The sequence below is a fragment of the Rousettus aegyptiacus genome, unplaced genomic scaffold, assembly GCF_014176215.1.
Source record: "Rousettus aegyptiacus isolate mRouAeg1 unplaced genomic scaffold, mRouAeg1.p scaffold_m13_p_15, whole genome shotgun sequence".
Lineage (NCBI taxonomy): Eukaryota > Metazoa > Chordata > Mammalia > Chiroptera > Pteropodidae > Rousettus > Rousettus aegyptiacus.
Window position 1 is genome coordinate 33,018,383 of NW_023416290.1, and position 19,118 is coordinate 33,037,500.

The 19,118-nt window shown below is 33.5% G+C and overlaps 1 protein-coding gene and 1 pseudogene across 13 annotated transcripts in view; one reads left to right on the forward strand and one right to left on the reverse strand.

Moving 5' to 3' along the window:
- VPS13B (vacuolar protein sorting 13 homolog B) overlaps positions 1-19,118 on the forward strand; it is a 670,010-nt gene that overhangs the window by 327,934 nt on the left and 322,958 nt on the right. For all 13 annotated transcript variants that reach the window (XR_004954708.1, XR_004954709.1, XM_036233309.1 and 10 more), the window contains 3 exons: positions 372-572; positions 17,513-17,684; positions 18,181-18,295. Coding sequence is in view for 11 of the 13 variants with exons in the window: in XM_036233309.1 (XP_036089202.1) it covers positions 372-572; positions 17,513-17,684; positions 18,181-18,295 (488 nt within the window). In the remaining 2 variants the exon portion in view is untranslated. The remainder of the gene's footprint in view (positions 1-371; positions 573-17,512; positions 17,685-18,180; positions 18,296-19,118) is intronic.
- Positions 9,158-9,276, reverse strand: LOC118612182 (annotated as a pseudogene).

Genomic DNA, 19,118 nt, shown 5'->3' on the forward strand with positions numbered 1-19,118 from the left:
TATTAACATTATTATAACAAGTATTATTTTCCTATAAAAATGCTTAATTGCTTATAAAATTGTGAGTATATAGCAAATTTCACATGTGAATAAATTCATTATATCTTTTTATAACCAAATAATGATAAAATGCTTAATTGTAAATTTTTACATGAATTCATTCTCTGTATCTTTCATCAGAATCATAGTGCCATAAAATATTCATGAGGATTTATAATTATATATTGTCTTATAGATCATGATAAAGTATCATTTGATTTTTGTTTTATACTTGTTTCCCTGGACTTGTTTTAATATTCTCACATTTAGTATTTTAGTCTATTATGACTAGAAGTTAAAAGACTTGTTTTCCTTTTTTTTCTTCTGCTCAGGTGCGGCTCTTATATGAGTTAACTGATATCATGAATAAAGTCTGGAATAAGATTCAAAAGAAAGGAAACCTCAGTCCTTCAGCCTGTCCAGAGACCATGACAGGGCCTGTTCCTTGTTCTCCAGTTAGAAGTAGTGTAGGCACAGCTCCTCCAGATACCAGCACATGCAGCCCATCTGCTGACATTGGAACTACTACTGAGGTAAGTGTTTCTGAAAAATTCTGTTACCAAGTGAAGGGTGATATGTACCACAGAGTTCCATATTGGGATTGAGAGTGAAGATGATCTCACCTCTGTGGAAGCTGCAGATTCATAAGGCTCATGAGGAGGTGTGGTAGCAGCGGCTACGTATTTACCCTTCTTTTTATGTCCAAGTGTTTTAATCACTTTCAGTAGTTCAGGACAGTGGGGGTTCTCTGAAATGGTAAAAAGTGAGACACAGTAAAGGTATGTTTCCTCGAATGTGCGGAAAGTTAGAAGCTGAGTGAAAAAGAGGCTCATGCTGCCCCGTTCCTACCTTTTCTGCCTCTGCCTTATTTTTGAATCAGGGTATTATTGTTATCTTTATATTAGTGATTTCAGCCCTGTCAGACCTAAAGTCCTTTTCTTCTTTTTGATTATAAAAGCTGTTCTTTTCATTTTTAACACCCTAACATAACCCATATTTTATAATGCCTCCTTTATTATCCTGAAATGAAAATAAAAATAATATAACCCACATATACATATAATTTCAAAAATATGCAATATTTTAAATAAAATATAGAGGATAAAATGAAACTAAAGTACAGTAATATTTTAATATATAAATACTCAGGCATGCCTACATTAGAAGACACAGTGAAGTAGCCAGGTACATATAATTACTGTGAATGTGACTGATACAGATAGACTTGTGCAGATTATATTAAATAGCACAAGTGGTATTGTTGGTGGCATGATATTCTGAAATAGTGGCAAACGCTTTGTAAAGTTTCACATAAAGCAGAGTTTGGTCTTTTGTTTCAACCACTCCATTTCTGGGACTCTTAGTATATAACAAAGTCATACAGAAATGCCAACAGCTGTGTTTAGGTTTAAAACAGGTTCAGTTTTATGCCCAAATATTATAAACAGTATTTTCACCTATGTAAGTGTCTGTGAGATAGTCTTCATTTTTCAGAACTGTCCTATTTATCATAGGACCGTTTGATTTTCTAACTCCTAACCCTTAAGTTGATGAGTGACACCCAATCATTGTCAACCAAAAACACCCTAATACATTTCCAAAACACTTGCAAGAGGACTGAAATTTTACCTCTGAAGAATACCGTAATAGATGGTGGTAGAAATTTTGTTTTTGTTTTTGCATTGGCAAAAGACAGAATGGGAAAAAGACTCAAGTAAAGGGGATGTTAATTTCCTTTTTTTCTTACAAATGAGTAAAGGCAAGCAAACTCAGTTAAAAGGGCATTTCTTTTTTACTTGCTTTGAGGCTTTAACACGTGGTAAATCTGTTTTACCCCTGCACAAGTAAATTCTTTATCTCTGCTCATTCCAAATCTTAAGAAATACAATGACACAAGTAATGGGATTACCCCAGCATCCCCAAGTGAGACATAGATGGAGAATCTAAAAGTGTGTCCTTATGAAGTCAGTGGGGCATATCCCTTCTAGGGTGAAAGCAGTGAATTCTTTCTTGGAGATTCCTAATGTTGATAGAATACAAAAGCTCCTGCAGTAAAGAAAACTAACTTTATTGAATGCAGTAGTTTCCAAACTTATTTAACCAAAGACACTTTTGCCATAGCCTTCTTATTATCATTACATAGAATATACTTCATGAAAGACTTTGGTACAGTATTTAAAGTTTGAGGTGATAAATTGCTAGACAAGAATAGTACAAATGAAAGTGATAAATGAAGTTAAATTTTAGAGATAGTTCAGTGGCAGAAAGAGTGTTACATTAAACAATTGTTTGCCAAATACTATATTCATTGGTATGTGGATGACTACGTATTTCAGGGGTTGTCTTTAGGAAAGAAATGTTTAAAGAACACTGCAAGTCCAGAAAACATAGTGCTCACATGGAATGGTTACACCTGTTAATCACATATCTAGGGACTGCCATTCACACAAAGTCTAGTAATTAAGGGTGCTGTCTAGAATTGTGCAGTGACTGGCTTACACATGATAGTGCTGATATGAGATGTAATAGAGATGAACATGCCCTGCAATTACAGAGGAATGATCAACAAATTCATTCTGTGGGATCTGTGGGTATTTTGTAGAGAAAGTGACATTTGAGATGGATCTCAATAAATGACTACAACATTAGTAATAATTTTGTTATAGTGTATAATAAATATAATAGACTTGAAGAATGGTGTCTCCAGTAGCCAAAGTGAGGAAGAAAGGGAGAGATAAATTAAAGGAGATATTTTCTTAATCACTTGAAAAAAAATTCTGACTTTATTAATAAGTTTCTTAAATAACTGCAATTAATTTAAAATACTGAGAGTTTTTTCTTGAGTTATAAAGATAAATAATGAAAATGTTTCTAGTGGATTTGTTAGTTTTGTGTTAGATATGGATTTAATCTGATCTGTGTGAAAAAAGATCTGAAAGTGAAAGAATCTTAATGTAACAGATTTGACACCAGAGAGCTCCACAAAGAGGGGAAGTCCAAAAGAGGACCCTGACCCAGAGCTCCGGGGTGACCAGGTTCTTGTCTCATGCCAGGAGAAAAAGTTCAAGGGCAAGACGAACATCAAACAGGAATGCGCAAGGTTTATTAAAGTGAAAGAAAGTATGCACGAGAGAGGGAAGTGCGGGTAAACCCAGAGAGCAAGTCTCATGAGCATGTCTGGATTATGGGTTTTTGTTTTCCATGCAGACTGGTCCCAGAGATGTAGTACTGATGTAGCCTCACTGTCTCCACCTAGTGGGCAGGGAGCTTGGTTTTTCACTTTTAATTATTTGGTGTTTCCAAAACTGTTATGATGTCAGGTGCATGATGGGAGCCATAGTATTTGCAATGCATATAACTTTATAATGATATTATAATTAGCCAAAGGTCAGGTCTCAGCCATAGATGGCATCTAAGCTGGAAAGCACTTATTTTGCTTATATCTTTTTGCCTGAGCTAAAATAGGGAGAGGGCTGAATGAATACCTGTGGGAGCTAACACAAGGAGAGGGCTTAAACAAAAGAGAAGGAAAAGTCTAGTGCCTTATATTAGACATTAGACGGGAGGGGAGGTCTCAAGGCTGTCCATACTGCCTCTTGTTTTGGCTCATCTCTCCCTTCGGGAGCTAAAACAGGGAGAGGGCTGAACAAAAGATAAAGCAAGAATTCTGCAGCCTTATCCTGGAGGGGAGGGGTTCTCTCTATTCTATCTATCCTGCCCCGGGGTCATTTATTAATATTCAGCAAAGACTATGTAAAGCATCTCATAGAAGGTAGAACAGAGTTATGGGGAGAAAAGTGGCAAATATTTTCAAAATGTATCCTCTTTTCCTGTACTTTGTGTGGTTAGGTCAAGAGATGAGTGATTATGAGTCGTGCAATATGGATTTGAAACCCATAATCACTTGGGAAGCTTATTCCCTGAGACATATCTTAAAATAAGTTAGCTTTATTTGCTTTCCATAAAGGAAAGAAAAATCTTTGCAAAGACCATTACGATATGATTATCAATGTTAAGGCTTTGATCTCACTTAACTTTATACCTTTAAGAAGGTATTCGTGTATTGAATATTTCATGTTTCTCTTCTTGCTCTCAAGAGAACATTTATGTGAAGAATAATTATATGTGTATTTAATTATGTATGGATCTGAGTTTAAATTTACCTCTTTGAGATTTAGCCAGCAAATGATAATGTCAGAAAATATTGTTTTCTCCTGTGTGTATGAATGCTTCATCTGTGACTCAGCCTGTGATTGTTTAATTCATTCAGAATTCATAATTTGGGCCCAAGCTTTCATTTCACATATCCCTTTGTTTATACTGTTGCTAGAACTTTGTGTAATGACCTTTGTAATTTTCATTCCTTTATTTTGAGTTCTAACATGGTAGGTTATGTTACTGTGATCTTTTGAATTTACATTTAAGAAATACTTTTGTAATTTTGATTAATTTGCTTACATATTAAATGTGTTACTGAATGGAAATAAAACCTTGTTCTCTCACTAGAGAAAATGCTTAATGAATGGTGCCGGGGCGAGTATATTGCATATATTTTGTTTTAATTCATTCAAAAGTGTTCATGCCTTTTTGCACATTTGTATTCCTATACAACTCTAACATCCCTTTACTCTTCTTAATAATTATATCCTAATAATCTTTTGATTATAAGAATATATTTTATGAGCAATACTATCATGTAAGTAACAGAATTATCTGCATCCAGATTTAAATATGCAGTATATATTTTGTGGTTAGTTATAGTGGTGCTTCCCTACTGCTCTCATGACATTGGCATATATAGAAAATGATATTTGTGTATGGAGTAATCAGAAAAAGCTCTAAGTCATTGAAAACTCCATTTGCCCCAGGCCTCTCCCAAAGACTCTAAGGGCCAGGAGTATATCCATGTCTCAGCATAGTTGTGACATCTGTGGTGTCTCAGTACATTGGTTACAAAGCTCAGATTTATAGTACTTCTCTCATAAATGTACTCTTAATATTTTTATTATTGTCCCAGTAACAGAGTATTGATGAGTTAAATAAAATTGCTATATTGAAATTGTTTCATAACTATATCCCCCTGCATTATAATAAAATAGTATTATAACAGCACAGGACTACTGTGGCATATGATTTAATTAGTGTGGCAGACTGTTCTTCATGCAGCCAGGGCTAAGAAGAAAATGAAAAGTTAAATTGAAATGAAATCATTATTTAACCTCTATTAGATTTTAGAAAATCTATTACTAAGTTACATGGGGCATAGTCACCTACTCAGTTGCTCAGTTCTGAGTAAATTCCAGTGTTGCCCAGCTCATTTTCTCTCTCCGTGTCTTTGAACCACTTTGTTCTCTCAGCCCCCCTTTTCTACTCTCATTAGCTCTCTGTTTAATTTCTAGGTCATTTCCTCAATTCTCTTTTTTTCCAGTTTACTAAAACTCTCATGAGCTACTTCTTATCCCTTTGGTTTCAGTTAGTGGGTGATAAAAGCAGATTAGTGTAAGAAAGAGAGACTGGTGATTTTCTTTCTTGTTCCCTCCCCACTTTGTTGCCCTATTTAGATAGTATCCATGATACTTCTTCAGTCTGGAGAAGCCTCAAATAGATTGTCTCTTTTGCTGAAGAAGCAGCTCTTTTTGGCTCTAGGCTTTATGCAAAGGGCTTTTTAAATCAGGCTGTGAGCCCCATCTCCAGTCCACTAAATGAAAGTTAAAATGCTGTTGCTCAACCCCTAAACCCTTATCTGAGTTTGACACTTGCATTTTACCACCACAGACTAAGTTCCTACTTATTTCTCTGACTTTTCCTTTTCATTACTGACACCTTGAGATTTGCCTTTATTTATTTCAAGTCTGACTGTTGTATTAGTCATTAAAAAAAAAAAAAAAAACAGCACTCTTAAATTGGGCAGTTTTAGGAGAGTTTAATAAAAGGATAAAGGTGTTGACTGGTAAGGGAAACCACAGGAGATAGTACAGTATCTGGGCCTAGTAACACTGGGATGTTGTTGATACCAAGAGGCTTAAAGGCAGAGAGGGAGAGGTTATCAGAACAGGGAATAAATTCCCTGACTCATTTTTCCTCCCTCATCCCTGTCTCCTACCACTGTTTCTCGTTAGCTGAAACCAACTTCAGAAACCAAAGGACAAGAGTATTGGTACATAGTGTTCATATATAGGTTTCCCTCCTAGGCACAGAAAGTGATAAACGGTAGAGAGTAGATCTAGGCCAAAGAAAAAACACAGAGCAATTTTTTTTTTTTTTTTGGTATTTTATCCAAAATTCCTATGCTTTTTTAGTGGAAAAGAAAAACGTTCATTTCAGCTTAGTCTGCCATGTACCTTGAAATAAAATTTCTTTAACATCATTGAGTACTAAGAGCTGGTGTTTTGACTCTTTGTTTTTCTTACTCTGCCTTGTACATATTGTATTAGGTTCTCAACACCATTGACAAACTTTTTTTGCTGATTTTTTTTGTGGTAAGATATAACTGCATAAAATTTGCTGTTTTAACCATTTTTAAAAGTCTGATTCAGTGGCATTTAAGTATATTCACAGTGTCATGTGACCATAACCACTATCCCTTTCTGGAACCTTTTCATCATTTCAAACTGAAACTCAGTACTTGTTAAATAATGATTTTTCATCCTTCCCATTCTCTCATCCCTGTTGCTGGTAACCTCTATTGTATTTTCTGTCTTTATGAATTCGCCTGTTTTGGGTACCTCGTATTAGAGAAATCATACACTATTTGTCTTTTTGTGTCTAGTTTATTTCACTTCGTATAATATTTTTAAAGTTCATTCATGTAGTGGCATATATCAGAATTTTATTCCTTTCAATGGCTGAGTAATATTTCATGGTATATATATAGCATATTTTGTTTATCCATTGATCTGTTAATTTCTACCTTTTGGCTATATTAATAATGCTGCTGTGAACATTGATTGACTTTTAATGAAATAAATTTGCCCGGAAGAAATTATACACATTTTGTATGACTTGTATCTGACAAACCATTTCAAAATGAATGTAATACTAGAAATGCTATTTTAATTTTTCTTCACCTGTTGAAAGGTGCCGACATCTGAGGTATTTGGTATAAAAACTAAGGGGTGGAATAAATAAAGTGAATCCAGAATCTTTTTTTTCTTTTTAATTAATTATTATTATTATTATTTTTTATGGTGACATTGGTTAACAAAATCTGGTAGGTTTCAGCAGTACGGCATATATGCATATTTACATTGTGTGTTCACATCCCATAGTTAGATTTCTTTCTGTCTTTAGAGATAACTTTATTCCGTACTGATTTTCTGACTTTGAAGAGCACATTTCTGTCATTTTAATGTGATTTGCTTAGTACTAGCATGGATTGGTCTAGAATTAGAGTGACACTTAATATTATCCCCTAATGTGTTCAAGCATACTTCTAAAATTTGGCAGAGAATTTGGGTACCACAGGGAAAAAAGGGGAAATTAGAGTAGTGTGTTTAGTTTCTATAGTAACCTTTCAAACAGAAAAATAGAATGTTAGTAATTTATTTTCTCTAAGGTGTATTTTTTTCCTCCTGGAGAAAACTAGCTAAATTGTGTCAGCTACTTCCTCACTCCTTGTCATAAACTATCTCTTCTGTCAGCCCTAAGAATCACTTTCCTCTGACTTTGGTTTAATAATTTTGCAGTTCAACAAACTAGCAAAGGTGTTTCTCTTAATTCTATCAATTTATAGCTATATTATGGTAAGGAATTATTGGCAAGATCATTTAGACCAGCATCCTCATTTTAGGTACTAGAAAATTGAAACACAGCAAATTGAAGTTTCACACAAAATAGAGACTATGCTAACTTATCTTAGCATGATTCTAAGTTAATGGAATTTATGGAAGAGACTTGCAATCAGATAACTTAAATTTTTTCTCTGCAACTTATGATCATATTACTTAACCTCTGTGCCATAACTTCACATTTGTAAAAATAGGAATAATGTTAACATCCATCTTAACATCTTAGTACAAATGTTAATTATGCACAATTTGTCCATATACCCTATGAACATGGTATATCCCTCTATTTATGTATTCTTTAATTCAGTAAGATTTTAGTTTTCTTTTTAGGAGTCTTACCCCTTTTGTAACAGATGTAGTCTTTGATATTTAATTTTTTTTTCAATTGAGATGATTATAAACTTGTTTTTTTCTCCTTTATTCTTTTAACATGGCTAATTACATTGATTGATTCAAATATTAAGCTGATTTTTGCATTTCTAGAACAAACCCAATTTAGTTGTACAAAATCTTGTCAGATCGTGTTTGTTAATATTTTATTTAGGATTTTGTTATCTATAGTCATGGGCAATACTAGCCTTAACCTTTTCTTTCTCATAATATCTTTGTCATATTTTGGTATCAAAATTATGTTGTCTTCATAAAATGAAATGTGAAGACTTCCCTCTTGTTTAATCTCTGGAAAAGTATGAATTTCGTGTGGTAATTCTGACAGTCACCATATATTCCCATGATAATCAACAAGGTAAACCTAACTGAAAAGGCACTTTGGTAGAACATATATCTCATCTAAAGTGGAGGCTCTTAGTGTCTGTGGTTTTGGATATATAAGAAGTTTTAACTTAGAAGATTTAGAAAAAAGGGAGAATGAATGGTAAGGACTAGATGGACAAAAGACACTAATGTAATTAATATAAAGGCAATACAGCAAAGTATCTTGATCTTGTTCCAAGCTCTAACACTGATATTGCTATATTCCTAGAAAATTAATTTATACTACTCATTGACAAAATAAAACTTAAGAATAAAATAAAAAATTGAATCCCACTCCAGTTGCACAATCTATATCAAAACTAATAAACACATTTATAGATACTATAAAATCATATACGTATGATTTTATGTCACAGTTAACTTTTTTATGTCATTTTAGATTGTGATAAAATATATGTAACATAAAATTAGAATTTAAACCATTTTTACGTGTACCATTATATCTCATTGATTACATTCACATTGTTGTGTAATCATAACCATCATCCATCTCCAAAACTTTTTCATGTTTCTAAACTGAAATTCTGCGGCTGTTCTCCCCCCCCCCCCCCCCCACACACACACAGCACCTGGTATTCCTAGGTAGTCTTCTATCCAAGTACTAAACAGGCCCAATCCTGCTTAGCTTCCGAGATCAGACAAGATCGGTTACATTCAGGGTGGCATGGCCGTAGACCTCAACTGAAACTCTGTACACATTAAAGAGTAACTCCCCATCTTAACATTAAGTCTTCTGATCCATGAATTTGGGACATCTTCCCATCTATTTGTATATTCTGTAATTTCTTTTAGCAATATTTTGTGTTTTGTCAGCATGTAAGTCTTTCACCTCTTTGATTAAGTTTATTCCTAAGTATTTCATTCTTTTCGATGCTATTGTAAATGGAGTTGTTTTATTAATTTTTTTCATTGTTCACTGTTAGTAATAGAAACACAACTAATTTTTTCATGTGGAGTTTGTATCCTGAAACTTTGCTGAATTCGTTTATTAGTTCTTACAGTTTGTGAGTGGTGTCTTTGGGGTTTTTTACTTATAAGGTCATGTCCTCTGCAAACAGACGTAATTTTACTTCTTTTCCAATTTGAATACTTTGTATTTCTTTTTCTTGCCTATTTGCTCTGGCTAGGACCTCCAGTACTATGATGAATAAATATTCCACTTAATTTTTAAAATAGTAGACATTTTTAAGTTGAACATAATTTTTCTTTTGACAATAATTTTGGTGTGAAGAGAAACTAGCATTGTTCCGCTCTAATAAATTTTGTACATATAACAAGAGATGAAAAATTGACCCTCTTTTGCCTTTTCTATTTCCATATCTGTACTTTTTATGATGTTTTCCATTTTTAAAAAAGTGTTAAGTCAAACATTATAAGTTAGATGTAAAACAATTGAGACTGAGAGGCTTCCATTGGCTCAGAAGAAAAGGTGTCAAATGATTATATTGTTTCAGTGCTATCCTGGATGTGGAATGTAAACTTTCTACAAACATCCATCACGAATTATCCTTGTTATCAGAGGATAACCCTAATTTAAGCAGCTAGTGCAGTGCTTGGTACAGAGTAGATTTTACACATATCATTTTTTTTTGAATATATAGTTGTTAAATGATTTGGGAATATCAACTCATTATGATTACATTAAATCGGATGTATTATGGTACAGGGCATATATATATATATATATATATTTATATTTATTTATTAAGTCATTTCATTAGTGGGCCTTTATCTATGAGGCTCTTACATAGTGGTGATGGCTTGTTACCCCCAAGAGATTTTATGTGCTTGCTTCTCTGAGGGACTCCAGGTTCTATCGTCACCACCCTGAGACCTCTTTATTGTTAATTTCAGAGCTAAAAGTATTTTGAAACATTTTGGGAGTGTGAAATTAAGTCCCCAAACCTATATGTAGCCCAGGGCTGTGTTTTAAAAGTCTCAAGGTTAACTGCCCCTCCTGCCCAAGCATTTAGGCTAAGATAAATACTGCTTTTATCTTGGGCTTAACTGTTGTTTTCCTAATTTCTTAAATTGAATACTTAGCTAAGTAATGTTGAGCTTTTTTAAAAAAAATTTATTTAATCTTTATTGAATATAATAGACAATTGGTTGCTTGTATTCACATTATACAATTCAGTGTTTTTTTTCAATTATAGTTGACATACAGTAATATACCAGTTTCAGTTGTATACCACATAACTCACAAAGTGATCACCCCACTAAATCTAGTACTTCTATTCCCCATTACATATTTAGTACAACATTTTAACCATCTTCCCCATGCTACACTCCACATCTCCATGTCTTTTCTGCAACTATTTGTACCTCTTAATCTCTTTGCCTGTTTTTGTCCTCCCAGCCCCCCTCTCATCTAGTATCCCACTAAATATTCTCTGTATCTATGTGTTTGTCTGCTTTTGTTGTTGTTGTTGCTGATTTTGTTCTTTAGATTCCACATGTACGTGCAATCATGTGGTATTTGCCTTTCTCTATCTGACCCATTTCATACAACACAATACCCTCTAGGTCCATCGAGGCAATATCTTGTTCCATCACAATCCTTTTAGTCTGTGTGTGCTTTTTCATCTGAAGTGAGTCTCTCGTAGGCAGCATATGTAGGGATCTTGTTTTCTTATCCTTTCAGCCACTCTATCTTTTGGTTGGAGCACTTAATTCTTTTCTATATGAGGTAGTTGTTGATAGGAATGTAATTCTTACCATTCTTTATTCTTGTTTTTAATACATATTTTTTCTTCTTGAAGTCCCTCCACCATTTCCTGGAACACTGGCTTGGTGAAAAATTCCTTTAGCTTATTTTTTTCTGGGAAGATCTTTATCTGTCCTTCAACTCTACATAGTAGCTTTGCTGGATAAAGTATTCTTGGTTGTAGATCCTGGGATTTCATCCCATTGAATATTTCATACCAAGCACCTTTGTCCTATATAGTTTCTTTTGAGAAATCAGCTGTCAGTCTTATGTGTGCTCCTTGTAAATAACTAACTGCTTTTTTTTTTATTACTGCTTTTTAAGATTCTCTCTTTATATTTATCCTTTGGCATTTTAATTATGATGTATCTTGGTGTGGGCCTCTTTGGATTCCTGGTTTTTGGGACTCTGAGCTTCCTGGGGTTTTGTGTCTATTTCCTTCACCAGGTTAGAAAAGTTTTCCATTATTATTTCTTTAATACCTCTTCAACATCTTGTTTTCCTTCAGGTACCCCTATGACATGGATATTTTGACTTTTAATAGTGTCCCATATGCTCCTTAAGTTATTATTATCCTCTTGGCTTCTTTTTTCTTGCCATTCTGATTGGGCGTCCTTGGCTTTCTCATCCTCTAAATAGGTCATTTGATCGTCTTCTTTATTCACTTTGTTTATTCCATTTAATGTACTTCTGACCTCAGATAATGAGTTCTTCATTTCAGACTGGTTCCATTTTATAATTTCCATTTTCATTTTTATATTTTTTTACCTCTTTGTTGAAGTTCTCACTGAATTTATCTACCCTTCCCAAAAGTTTATCGAGCATCTTTGTAACCAGTGCTTTGAATTCACTGAATTTATCTACACTTCCCAAAAGTTCATTGAGCATTTTTGTAACCAGTGTTTTGAACTCTGCATTTGTTAGATTGCTTAACTTCATTATTTCTGAATCTCTGTTCTGTTCTCTTGTATGGTTTCTGCTTCTTTGTCTTCCCATTTTGGCTGCCTTTCTGTGTCTGTTTCTATGTACTAAGCAAAGCTCCTAAGTCTCCCAGTCTTATTAATGTGGATTTGTGAAGTAGGTGTCCAGCGACACAGCCCTGAGAGGGGTTTAGCTGCAGGCCAAATTTAGCCCCCGCTTGTTCCCCTCCAGGCACAGTCTTGTTAAGATTCAGCAAGCAATCCAAAGATGCTGTGCTTATAGTTGCCCCAAAAGGCCACACCAGAAACCAAGGCCAGCTGCCTCCAGTGTGAGTCTAAGCGCTGCTCAGCCAGGAGTACCTGACTTGCTAACGATACACCTGGAAGTGGCTTGGGTGGGTCTGTGAGATGGGGGAGGTGGAGTTTCAGGGAATCCTCTGAGCAGAGTGTCCCCTGTTATCAAGTTTGATGAGGTCTCAGCTATGGCTGTGCAGAGTCAGAGCACTGGAAGTAGGGAGGGCTCTACAGAGGAACGTAAGGTACCGCCCACACTTCTGTACAGAGTGAGTCTCACCTCAGCCCTCACTCCAACAATTCACTGTCCCACTGTGAGTCCCTGGTGCCCCCTGCACAGCCAGACCGGCACTCGTGCTCAGAACGAGTAAGCCCATCAGTGGGAAAATCCCTCGTGGAAGTGGCCTCTTCAAGTGGCTTCCGCCGCTGCCACTGCCACATTCTCCATCCCACTCAGGCACTAGGGACTGGGCAGCCTTGTGTCCTTGCCCCGTCCTACCTTCTGCCGTTGCAAGGTGATTTCTTAAATTTCTCTCTAGTTGTCGGGCTTGTTCCTCTAGATCCCAGGCGATTTTTCCTTGCTGTTTGCTCTTTGTTTCTGTCACGACTTTGATTTGGTTGTCAGAAGGATGAACAGAGCGTCTATCATCTATGCCATTTTTTTTCCCCCCTCGAGCCTTTTTTTTTTTTTTTTTAAAGATTTAGGCATAACTATGTATATGCAAGTAATACAAAGGTTGCCTGGGAAATTTAGGCTATAATTGGATTGCTACTCCCCAGAGGCAATTCTGTAATAAATGAAAGGGAGAGTAGAAATTTCAATATAATTATTATCACTGTAGTTGTTATCATGGACCACTCTGTTATCATTCTAATTGTTATCATAGACCCAAAAGTAAATAATACTTTGCCTGTACACTCAAAAAACATATTCCATTATATTTCAGCTAGTTAAGGTTGTCAGAAGTTTCTGTTCAAGCAGATGTTCCAGAAAATGAAGTATTATACAGTTATGTTTATTAAAATTTTTATGCCATTATGCTTACAGGACAGCATAGCAATAAAAACTCTCTCTAAAAGCACATGCATTTTGATAATTTGCTTTCTCAACAAGTAAGTAAAGCAAACATACGTACACATACCCAAATGCATGCACTTTCACATACTTCTTTTAGAGGGTAAATTCATAAACTGAAAGTCCTTTGGAAACTTCTGATTACAAAATGATATTATGAACCTCTGTATTTTCGGTAGTTTTCATAAATGTGATCTAGAAAAGACAGTTATTTTGGATGGCTATATTGTGTTGATGAAATTAAATCCTTCCAACTTAGTTGTGATTTTAGGCAAACTGTTTAGTGTTTTTTCATTTTTGCTTTCTTGTATATATGAATAATGTCTTTAATATGCCATCTTCATTCACAACATTGGTATAAGAAATAATTTTAAAGCTTTATAAAAACCTAAAATGCTGAATGAACGCTAGAATATTGATTTACAACTCAATCTAAAGAAAGAATTGCCAGATTAACCTCCACTGTGTGGAAGCTTAATTTAGCAAAATTTGACTTACATTCTTTATTGATTCAGGAATTAAAATTTCTTTTAGCATCCCAATCCTCAAAATATCTAGTGTATTTCTTAGTTTCTAGTAGTTGTTTTAAATGCATTTATTTTCAGTTAAATTAAAAGGGAATATAGCGGGGGTGCAAAATGAATGAAGGTGGTCAAAAGGTACAAACTTACAGTTATAAATAAGTCATGGGGATGTAATGTACAGCATGGTGACTGTAGTTGACAATACTGTATTATATATTTGAAAGATACTGAGAGTAGATCTTAAAAGTTCTTATCACAAGAAAAAAATAATGTGTAACTGGTGATGGATGTTAACTAGACTTATTGTTGTCATATCACCGTATATACATATATGGAGCCTTGATGTTGTATATCTGCTACTAATATAATGTTATATGTCAATTATATTGATCCGAGAAGTTGTTTGACATCAACCTCTATAGCACAACTGTTTTCAGTTTTTTTTGTTATTCAAATGCAGTTAACCTATGTGGTAATTCACTTCAAATTATTATTCCAGACAATCTTTTAGAAAGTAAATTTAGGTTGAACGTTTTACTCAATTGTTATTTTAAGAATGCTTCGTGATAATTTTAAATCTTCTACTGATTATAGACTTATTTCACTTAATATTTATCTTTAACATTTAGTGAGAAACTTTTATTCAAAGTTTGGAAATCTTTTTAGGTCACCATTTAGCTTATCATCTAATCAATTGATTAGCTATTCAAAGAACAGAGATATTAAAGAAGATTAAATAAATGAAGGTTACTGTTTAGCCTTGACATACCAATCAACAAAATATTTTCTTTAATGCTTTTCCTATTTCTAAATAATCATATCAGAAAATCTCTCTAGTTTCTCAATTATTGGTTTACTTTTTTTTAAAAAACCCAAATAGTTTTATCGTATAAATATCTATTAATCTGAGGTCAGTTTAGATTTGTTGTGCTTGTTTATATCAATTACATATCTGGGGACCACTTTGAAATTTCAGTTTTGAATTTTTAAATTAATATTTGGATTAATTTAAAAAGTTGGTTAAGATATTAAAGCATTTACTGTTTAAAATATTGTTTTTCTTGCTAAGCTTGGTCAAAACTATTATTTAAAATTGTTTCAACTGTAAAGAATTTACTATAAATGAGTCTAATTTTAAAAGGTACACTCTTAACTGTTGTTTGTATTAAGTAGAAAAGAAGTATTTGTTTATATGATCCTTAGATGATTTATACTTTAAACTATGAGTAATTCTTTTTATGTTGACATGTTGATAGGGAGCACCATACTTTTCAGTGAATATAGTACTAGCTTTCTGAATATCCACCTGGGTGGTGTAGAGGAGGAAATATGAGTGAGAGACTTAAGTACTGAGTTTAAAAACAGTTAATCATTTTTCCCACCCTTACATTAAAATAGTGAGAGTAAGGTAGTGGAAACCACGGCGGGCCACTTGTTACTGTTAACTTAAGTACAAACAGTGGTGGAAGTGTTTAGCCCTTTGGGAAGTTTCGTGATTGAACAAGAACGCTGGAGTTATTTTGATAAGGGAGAATAGCAATGTGGCCAAAAATATGTTCATCCCTGAGCTCTGGAGCAGGCCAAGGATGAAGGGCTGAAGTGTTTGCTCTTCCAGATGAACAAAGATAAATTCAGCTAGGAAAATAAACTCAGTATTTTGGTCAATTTGCAACAAAATGGTGAAAGAATTAAACTGTATATTTTAGAACTTGGCATAAAGAGGTGTGGGAAAATAGTTCAGCATCTCCAATTCTGGCTCAATTTTTGCTTTAGAATTGGCAATAGAGCATAAAATTAATGTCTAAACATATTTAACAATACCAAACCAAATGTTGTAAATCCAAAATGAAAACTAAAGCTGCATGAGGAGGGAGAGCAAAACTTTTTCTCAGGAGTGCTTACTGATTAAATTTGAAGCCACAGTTTTATTAGCATTTCTACTGAATATACCTACTATTGTTAAGAATCAAGGTCTCATTGATTTGAGATGCTGTTTTCTCAGCAATTTCCATTCTTGTAATTATGATATTCTTCTGTTTGAGGAACAATTAATTTATGAGTGCTTCTGCTCTAAGAACCTATCCTGAAAGAAAAGCATAATGGTTATATTATATTATCTTTTATTGAATTTGACTTTGTAAAATGCATGCTTTTCTGGGATTCATCTGTACTTGATCTTAGATGTTGTGTTACTCTAGACAGCTAACACAAAACCCTAATTTTTCTATATCTTCTCAAATTTTAGGAATTTCAATTACAGCAGATTTAGGACTGCTTATTTTGGAGAAGCACTTATATGAAAACATCAGATTGAGCTATTTGCTTTCTTAGTGTAATTGGATCAAGGAATGACTATACTATTCAGATTTAAGTCTATAATTTTCTGTCACAGTAAATCACAGGATGCTGTTACTTTATTGTGCTTGGTGCCTAAGTATTCCAACAGTGAACACTTGCCTATTGTTTTGTGAAAATCTTCCCCATTTGGTCTCCTTTTGGGGATTCAATGAAATTGGATTTTCTTCTGATTGAAAGATGCTGTAAAACTGAGGTCAAGGTAGAAGTTCATGAATATACCTATTTAGGTATGTAGATGACATGTCCGTGGTAATGAGAACAGAGTTTTTGGTTTGGTTTTGTATGAGGTTTTACTTACCTTCCCTACTTTTAGATGCCAAGCTAATGGCTTGACTAAGACATTAGTCCATAGATAATGATATACTGATCATGTTATGTTGTCTTCCATTAAATATTAGGAGATATTTTCTTCTGACTGTTGACTACTGATCATAATTCCTGAGCATAGAAGTGGTTACAAGTTTAAATATTTGAGAATATATGGCAAAAGAAAATGTGCTAAAGTTAGAAAGATAACAAAATGAGAAAGGCAAGAAGGTATAGGATACCAAATTCTTAAGAAAGTGAGCGTACAATTTCTAAGTAGTGGTTCAGCTTGATGGTGATAATAATAACTACTATTTATAAAGTGTTTATTATATATTAAAAATAAGACCATGTTCTTAATGTTAACAACTCTAAGAGATAAATATCATTATAATAATCATTTTATAGAGGAGAAAACAAACTTCGAAAGATTAAATCACATGGCTAATGTCTGAAGTTCTTAACCCAATACATCATGCTACCTACCAGGTTAACTTAAGTACTTAACTAATGTTTAAATATATATGTACGTATTTTAAACAAACATGCTATAGTGTATTGATTAGTATATGTTTATATTAGTTTATATTAGCATTATATATTAGTATAAGCATTTATTTGATTAGCATGATATGGAAAAGTTGTATGTAATAATTACAGATTTTAAATTGATTTTTTAAATTATTTTTCTTTATGTTACAAAGTATTATTTTATATTCTCAACACAGGGAGATTCTGTACAAGCAGTTGATGATTCACCATTCTCAGATTCTGTTACCTTGGAACAAACTACAAATAACATTGGTGGATCCAGTGGACGTGTTAGTCTGTGGATGCAGTGGGTACTCCCCAAAATTACTATAAAGCTCTTTGCTCCAGATCCTGAAAATAAAGGCACAGGTACAGGATTACTTTTCTTCTGTGCTGAAAAGATAAATATTAAGCACTATTTTTAGAAGAACTAATAGGCTTTATTTTATTTATCATTGTTATTCTAGTTAAATAAACAGCCTGAGATCTAATTCAAGTGGTTTCTATTAGCGGTACTAACATAGCGAATGTAATAACTACATCTTGTCTTATTTGTATTAAAATTCATCCGAAAAGCCATGAAGTAATTTCTTGGTCACATGATGTATCATTGTCACTAAAAGTATTGCAAAGATCGTTGACCATTATCGGATATAGCACTAAAGACATTAGTTAGGATCTTTCCTGTCTTGAAATAGGTATCCTATCTTAACTGTAAGGCCAATATTGATATCAATTTTGCTTGTTTTTGTAGAATCTTGTATGGTTAATGAACAGAAAGTCTCAGTCTCTCCGTAGATATCAAGCATATATGTGCCATTGATTGTGGGGCCTGTACTGATATAATGTTTGCTTCTTATTGCAGAGCTTTGTATGGTCAGCGAACTAGAAGATCTCAGTGCTTCCATAGATGTCCAGGACGTGTATACCAAAGTCAAATGTAAAATAGAAAGTTTCAATATTGATCACTATAGAAGCAGGTAAATAATGAATAAAGATTGTGGGAAAGGCTATATTTCCTTTGAACAAAGTCTGTATAAGAATTTTAATGTTTATATTGTTTAGTTATTTTTTAAAAAAAATTTATTCCCAAAGAGGGTACTTAACAGATAAATAGGTTAATTTTACTTGGTATTCATTCATACGTGGAATATGATGTTTTATAAAATAGCAAATCTGTTCATAAATATTCACATTGCTGTATTAAATGACATAAGCTGCTTTTACTAATTATCTCATACTTTTGTTACATATATTGTATATTTGCTAAGAAGCCTGAGACACAGCAATGGCTTTAGTTTTTGCTGTATCCTTGCCAGTCACACCCTATAGCAATGTAATATAGATTAAATGGAGCAACATCTCATATCCTTTTGAAATCTGGAGACTTTTCTTATTTTACAGATGATTAAAATACATGTGGTGGATGTTCCTAGAACCATAATTTTCCTTCCTTAATAAGTTTCTATGAAAAGTAAGATTATATATAAATATAATTTGTTTATAATGATAAGTAATGTTAGCAAAAAGTACAGTTTTAGATATTTTCACAAGCTGTATAGAAATTTTGTCATTTTTTCAAATAAAAATCCAAATGCTTTTGGGTTTTTTGTTTTTGTTTTTATTTGTTTTTGTTTTTGTTTTTGTTTTGTTTTGCTTTGCTTTATAATACTAACCTGGTGGGTTTTTTAAAAAATTGAAATGTAATTCACATACCATAAAACTCATACATGATTTTTTGAACTTTTAAATATCATTTTCAATTTCATAGTGTTTTGGCATAGCAACAGCCTTAAAATCTAT